We start from the raw sequence: 7,487 nt of genomic DNA, 5'->3' as shown, positions 1-7,487 counted from the left end.
CTAGAGAGGAGGAGGAGGACGTGAATCCCAGTGAAGAAGACCTCATGAGACATCCTCTGGACAAAAAGGAGTTCCCCATTGAGGAACCTAAAGAATCTGAGGCTCATCTAGAAACCATAGAGATTCCATTGAACCTACTTCTGTCATTCATGAGCTCTGATGAGTATTTTTCCTCTGAGAAGGATGAAGATATTAGTGAAGAGCAAGTTGCTAAGTACCTTGGAGCAATCATGAAGCTGAATGTCAAGTTATTTGGTAATAAGACTTGGGTGGATGAACCCCCCTTGTTCACCAATGAACTAAATGACTTGGCTAGGCAGACATTACCTCAAAAGAAATAGGATCCTGGTAAATTCTTAATTCCCTGTACCATAGGCACCATGACCTTTGAGAAGGCTCTGTGTGACCTGGGGTCAGGCATAAACTTAATGCCACTCTCTGTAATGGAGAAACTGGGAATCTTTGAGGTACAGGCTGCCAAATTCTCATTAGAGATGGCAGATAAATCCATGAAAAAGGCTTATGGACTGGTAGAGGACGTGCTAGTAAAGGTTAAAGGCCTTTACATCCCTACTGATTTCATAATGCTAGACACTGGGAAGGATGAGGATGAATCCATCATCCTTGGAAGACCCTTTCTAGCCACAGCAAAAGTTGTGATTGATGTAGACAGAGGAGAGTTGTTCCTCTAATTGAATGAGGACTACCGTGTGTTTAAAACTCAATGATCTTCCTCTGTAACCATGGAGAGGAAGCAAGAAAATCTTCTCTCAATGCAGAGTCAAACAAAGCCCCCACAGTCAAACTCTAAGTTTGGTGTTGAACCCCCACATTCAAACTCTAAGTTTGGTGTTGGGAGGCCCCAACATTGTTCTGAACATCTGTGAAGCTCCATGAGAGCTCACTGTCAAGCTATTGACATTAGAGAAGCGCTAATTGGGAGGCAACCCAATTTTATTTTTCTATGTTATTTCATGTTTTCTTTAGGTTGATGATCATGCGGAGTCACAAAAATTACTGGAAAAATTAAAGAAAAATCAAAAATAGCATTAAAAATAGCACACCATGGAGGAGAAACTTACTGGCGTTTAAACACCAGTAAAGGTAGCAGAATGGGCATTTAACGCCCAGTCTGGCACCATTATGGGCGTTAAATGCCAGAAAGAAGCACCAGACTGGCGTTAAACGCCAAAAAGAAGCAACAAATGGCGTTACACGCCAGAAACAGGTTGCAGCTTGGCATTTAACGCCAGGAAAGGAATAAAAGCTGGCGTTTAACGCTAGAAACAAGCAGCAGTCTGGCGTTAAACGCCAAGATTGCACACTAAGGGCGTCTTGCACGCCTAAAAGAAGCAGAGATGAGAAATCTTTGACCCCTCAGGATCTGTGGGCCTCACAGAATCCCCACCTACCCCAACTCTCTCTCTCTCCCCCTCACACATCTCTATAACACTCCACCCAAAACACCACTCACCAATCAAATTCTATCCTCTTCCCGATATTCTCTTCACGAAGTTGCAAGCCAGAGTCAAACGCCAGAAATAAGTTACAAACTGGCGTTTAACTCCAAAGAAGGCCTCTACACGTGAAAGCTTCAATGCTCAGCCGAAGCACACATCAAGTGGGCCTGGAAGTGGATTTCTGCATCATTTACTTATTTCTGTAAACTCTTGTAACTAGTTTAGTATAAATAGATTTTACTATTGTACTAGGAGCTTTTGGAACGTCTTTGGACCATTGTTCACGTTTTGGGAGGCTGGTCATTCGGCCATACTACCCTATTTTCACTTATGTATTTTCAACGGCGGAGTTTCTACACACCATAGATTAAGGTGAGGAGCTCTGCTGTTCCTCGAGTATTAGTGCAAAGTACTATTATTCTTCTATTCAATTCATGCTTATTCTTATTCTAAGATATTCATTCGCACACAAGAACATGATGAATGTGATGATTATGTGACACTTGTAATACTCGGTCTAACTGAAATTAATTAAATAATAAGTTAAATAGGAGCGAATATGGTTGGAATATTTGGCAATTGGAATTTGATGATTTAAATATGATATTTGGATACAGTGAATTTTTTCGAGTCGAAAAATATAGTTTTCTGCGTAAAAGCGTGCAGTGGAATTTTGACCGGTAGTACCGGCTGAGACCTGTCTGGTACTGCAGCTGAGAAAATTGATTATGAGTAAATAAGATTAAGAAATGAGGAATTATAATTAGGGGAGGTAGAAATATTTGAAGTGCGATTAGAGCGCTAATCTTAAAGGTTTTGGTCCAAAATTTGGCCAACAGACAAAAATAAGTGAACCGGGCCTAAGTGGGCCCGAAACCCAACATATATAAACATTAGTTATGAGCATTTCAGCTTATGTTGCCCTAAAGAAGGGGTGTTGGGTGCTGAATTAAGAAGAGAGAAGAGAAGAGAGAAAACTTAACTCTCTTTGATCTTCAAACCTCCATAACTTGAGCTACGGAGCTCCGATTGACGCGTCGCTCTTCTCATCCTCTACAATTCTATCTAAGTTTTGTGGTGAATATTCCATTCTCCTCTACCCAGTTTTCAAAATTCCCTACTGTTACACATTTTTGGATAGTTAGTGTTGAAATCTTGTGATTTTGGGTGTTTAGGGATACTCCAACATGGATTCCAAGTGGGTTTTATCCCTACTTCATATAGGCTGAGGTAAGAAGTGCTCAAACCTTTGTGATTTGTCATTTTTATGAGTCCTAGGTTGATGTATGTATATAAAATTGGTTATGTTAGTGTATTTGGTGATTTTGATGCACAATTGAGAGGTTGGTGTTGCTTGTGGAGCTTTGGTGAGGCTTGGAGCTAAGGGTTAGTGGAGACTTCCATAGAAGAGGCTCAATTGGTTTGGCTACAAGAGGTACGGTTTAAGTTTCATTTAAGTACCGTGTGGTGTGATGAGAATTCCTAGGATAGATGTCCCTAGGATTAAGTTTGGATTGTGTAAATGGTTGGTGCTAATATGCATAGTTGGTATGTAATGTGAATTAATGATTGGGTTGAGAATTGTGTGGCCTTGTATGCTTGGTGTATTGAGAATTTGATGTATTAGGTAATGAGTATTGATTTGTGATTTATGCATTTAAATAATAAAATTGGGCCGGAGGCCGTGAATTTTGGGCCGGAGACCGGAAAGAGGTAAAGAAGGTGAGTTGATGTGTGCATTGTATGATGACACAAGTGATTGGATGAATTTCAGATAATGAATATATGAATGATTGGGTTGGTTATTGAATAATAAGGTTTGAGGAATTGAAGTGTGGAATTTGGTAATTTTGGGTGAAATTATGTAGATGAGGTATGTTTGGTTTTGGTTGAGATATATTATGTGGTCATATATATGATTATGATTATTGATGCCTTGATGGTATGATGATGCATGAGAGATATGTATGTTGTGATATATGCTTGAGGAATGATTAAGGTTGATTTGTGGGTGAAACCATGTGATAGTGAGTATGATATTGATTATGTATAATGATGATTGATTGGAAATAGTATTGTTGGAAATTGGAATGAGGAAGGATGTATGACATGTTAATGTTTTTGTAATTTAGCCATTTGTTTAAAATGGGTAAAAATGGTTATATGGCGGTTTTGTGAATTGTGGTAAGGTGTTAATGCATGAGTTGAGGAGGATTGATGTTGATTTTGGTATATTTTGATTGATTTCAAAAAGGGTCGAAATTGGCATGCTTTGGTTGAATTTGAAAAGGGTTGAAAATGACTTGTTTTGAAAATTGCACTTTGCGGTTTTGTATGAAAATATAGTTTTTGAGCATACTTTGATGGAACATAACTTGGACTCCGGATCTCCGTTTTTTACCAAACTCATTTAGAAATAAAATTGGATCTGGGATGTCCATGCCGTTTGAAGAATGGGCGAAAAACGATTTAAAATAAGAAAGTTATGTCCGTCGGAAGATTGGGGGTTGAATTTGTGAATTCCGCAGCCTTTAACTTAGAAAATTTTTAGCAGAATGACCCTCCGCCCGTAGGCGCACTTGGCGCGTACGTGTCGTTCTTCGAGAAGGCACCATCCACGCATGCGCGTGGTGTGTGTGGGCACGTCGATGCGCTGCACCAAAGGCCTAGCTATTTTCCCAAGAGTTGTGCCAGAATTGTGCCAATTTTGTGCTTTGGCGCAAAATGCACCCACGCGTACGCGTGGCTGACGCGTGCACGTCGTTTGGCTATTTTTCAATCCATGCGTACGCGTGGGCGACGCATACGCGTCGATGAACATTGTGGCCATCCACGCGTGCGTGTGGAGGACGCGTACGCGTGGCCCTATTTTCATGCCAAAGTTGATTTTGGAGTTTTAAAAGCCAAATCTCATACTTCTAAGCCTCCGATCTCACCCCTTATGTATTAAATCTTTATGATATGCCTATCATTGAAGATGGAGCTAGGGGATGTGGTAACTTGCAAATGAAGCAAGGGGAAAGTTGTGATCAATGATGATCAAAGATGATCATATGAGATATGGAGGATGACGATGGAAGTACCGTGTATGCCATGAGCCAAAGGGCTATATTTATTGATAAATGGCTGGTTCTTGATTGAACTATGAGCCGGATGGCTGAGTAATTGCCGAGTTATGGCAAAGCCATTATTGATTATGGTTGAGTATAAATGCATATATGATTAATGAATGAATGTGTTAAATGGATAATAATGGAAATTTTTGAAACGTGATGTGTGACCCCGGGTTGCAGGCAGTGTCGTTGTCCACTTGCTCCGGGTATGAGACGGGAAATGATGTTTATGATAAATGAGTTTAATTATGGAGTTTTGAATGAATGTATTAGTGATACCTGGGTAGTAGTTAGGGTGGTGGTTCATCCCGCTTGCTCCAGGTTAATGTTTGAGATTTGATAACAATGATGATTGCTTTTAAACTGAACGAATGTATGTTTTGAGATCCTGGACAGTAGCAAAGGTTGTGGTTCATCCCACTTGCTCCAGGTCAGAGATTGTGACACCTGGGTAGTAGCGGCAGTAGTGGTAAATTCACTCGCTCCAGGTTGAGCTTTTAAACACCCACCTGGGTAGTAGCCGCAGTAGTGGTTATTCCACTGGCTCTGGGTTGAGCGGGTAGTAGCAAGGGGGTTATAGCTCAAACCTACTTGCTCCGCAAGGGGTGTTTCTATCCAATGGTTAGCTACCAAGACATGTCGAGTTAGCTATATAACCGACAGATGATATCATCAGCCATAGGGCAGGCATACATCATTTGCATATGTTTGAATTGTTTGGGTTTGCCTATTTGTTTTGGATTTCTACATCATATATGCTATGTTACCTGATTATGTGCTACTTGTTATACTTGTACCTTATATGTGTATTACTTGCCTGTATTGCTTGTGTTTGTACAACTGAGAGGCCCCTCATGCTGGTGTCGGTGGATGTTTAGGGCTGTTCTTGATGAGATAATTTGAGCTCCCTGGGTAGACGCAGTGATGTGGTTTTACTAGCTCCAGGTAAGGGTATGATGTATTGATACAGAATTGCTGAGGTAGAACAACTGGTGGTGATTTTGCTTATGATTCTGAGTTTGATTCGTGGAAGAGTCAGCGAGTTGGGAAACATGTGAAACATGAATTAGATTTAGCACTCCCTTATGACAGTTGCCTATTCATGGATTAGTGAAAACTTAGGATGGATAATTGGTGAAGAAGTTTAGGATGCTTAGTGAGTTTTTATTACAGTGCATTGTATTTATTTTGCACTTTACCATACTGGGAACCCATGGGCCTAGGGTTTTCATTCCGTATATGTCTCTTATTTTTCAGATACAGGCCCAGATGCTCAGAAGTGAGTTGTGGGTCGTTTGAGAGACTGTGTGAAGATCCTTATTTTCTCTACTTTGTATTGTGCTTAGAATCTCTCCACCTTTGTTTTGAAAAGATTATATTATGTATTGAACTCTTTTGAACTTGCCTATAGAGGCTCTCATGTTTCCTTTGGGAGAGATTAAGATATACTGTTGTCAACTACTTTCATACTGTACCCTAGCCGGCCTAAACTTCGCTGGTCGCGACTAGTGGCTATTTGCTTATGTTATATATATCTATCTGTTATCTATCTCTTAATCTCCTTTATGCCTTGTCCGTATATCGCTTTCGGCTTCACGGTTTATCTTTTTGTTGTCGAAACGTGAGTGATACGTCTTCGCAATTTTATTTATACTCTTTTAAGGCTTCTTGATTAATATTCTTTCCAAAATTACCTATATTTATATATTAAAAATCCACCTGAGAGTCGTACCACCGTAGTATCATTGACTTATGACTCGAGCATAAGGATTTGAATATTAGGGTGTTACATTATGGTATTAGAGCAGTTCGTCCTCGTGAGCCTGAGGGATGGAACTGCTTATGCTTCAATACATACTCTGAGTCTGTGCCTGTGCTAGTTAGGGTATCTAACCGATACATCTAGCATGAAGTCCATGAAGGTACCTTTGGTATTTTGAAGCACTATACTTTCGATATTGAGACTGATCAACTTGATATCGATTGTTTGGTGTGTATAAGAACCAGATGGTGCCTCGTGGACCCGGTCGGGGATGTGAGAGAGATCGTACTAGTACGCAGGAACCGAAAATCAACCCGGTAAACCTTATGGCAGCGTTGGAGAATATGGCTGCTGCTGTGCAGGCCACTACGGAGGCTCTTGGGCAACAGATAAACAATAATGGCAATGGCAGAAGGGAAGCTCAGGGCCCGATGACACTGGCAACTTTCTTAAAGGTTAATCCACCTAACTTCAAGGGAACCACCAATCCAACTGAAGCTGATACCTGGTTTTAGGCTATGGAGCGAGCACTGCAATCGCAGTTGGTACCCGAGGAGCAGTGTGTTGAATTTGCTACCTATTTGCTTACTGGGGAAGCATCGCATTGGTGGCAAGGGGCCCGACACCTCCTGCAGCAGGGGGATGATCCTATCACTTGGGATGCCTTCCAGGTGGAATTCTATAAGAAGTACTTTCTGAATTCCACCAGGACAACCAAGGAATTGGAGATACTGCAGCTGAAGCAAGGTGCTATGTCCGTATCTGAGTATGCAGACTAATTTGAGGAGCTATTTAGGTTTTTCCGCATGTATCAGGGAGCTCCGGGAGACTTCGAGGAATGGAAATGCATTAAGTATGAAGGAGGGCTCCAGAGCGACATCTTAAGTTCAGTGGGACCAATGGAGATCCGAACTTTTTCAGATTTGGTGAATAAGAGCAAAATTGCTGAAGAGTGTGTGAAAAGGAGGGTTGCAGAGAAAGGAAGTCATAGAGAGCACAACCAAGGATTCGCACCAAGGGGTCGAGAGTTTAAGGGGAGAGGATACTGATGCGGGCAGAAATTGGCGAATTAAAAAAAATTATTAAAATATATACGTTGCAAGTATAGTTCTTAACTCGCCAGAAATCCACTTATCAATTTAGAAAGGTGTC

General features: G+C 41.0%; 1 protein-coding gene across 1 annotated transcript; it reads left to right on the top strand.

The window, feature by feature from the left end:
* Positions 1 to 6,580: 6,580 nt before the first annotated feature.
* LOC107472132 (uncharacterized) lies at positions 6,581 to 7,384 on the top strand. Its single transcript, XM_016091687.1, has 3 exons — positions 6,581 to 6,775; positions 6,851 to 7,093; positions 7,151 to 7,384. Exons 1-3 carry the CDS (start codon positions 6,581 to 6,583, stop codon positions 7,382 to 7,384), a joined length of 672 nt encoding a protein of 223 aa, XP_015947173.1.
* Positions 7,385 to 7,487: the final 103 nt, after the last annotated feature.

The sequence above is a fragment of the Arachis duranensis genome, unplaced genomic scaffold (genome assembly GCF_000817695.3).
Source record: "Arachis duranensis cultivar V14167 unplaced genomic scaffold, aradu.V14167.gnm2.J7QH unplaced_Scaffold_132865, whole genome shotgun sequence".
NCBI lineage: Eukaryota > Viridiplantae > Streptophyta > Magnoliopsida > Fabales > Fabaceae > Arachis > Arachis duranensis.
Note: the sequence above shows the minus strand (reverse complement) of the source record. Positions and strands in the feature narration are given on the sequence as shown.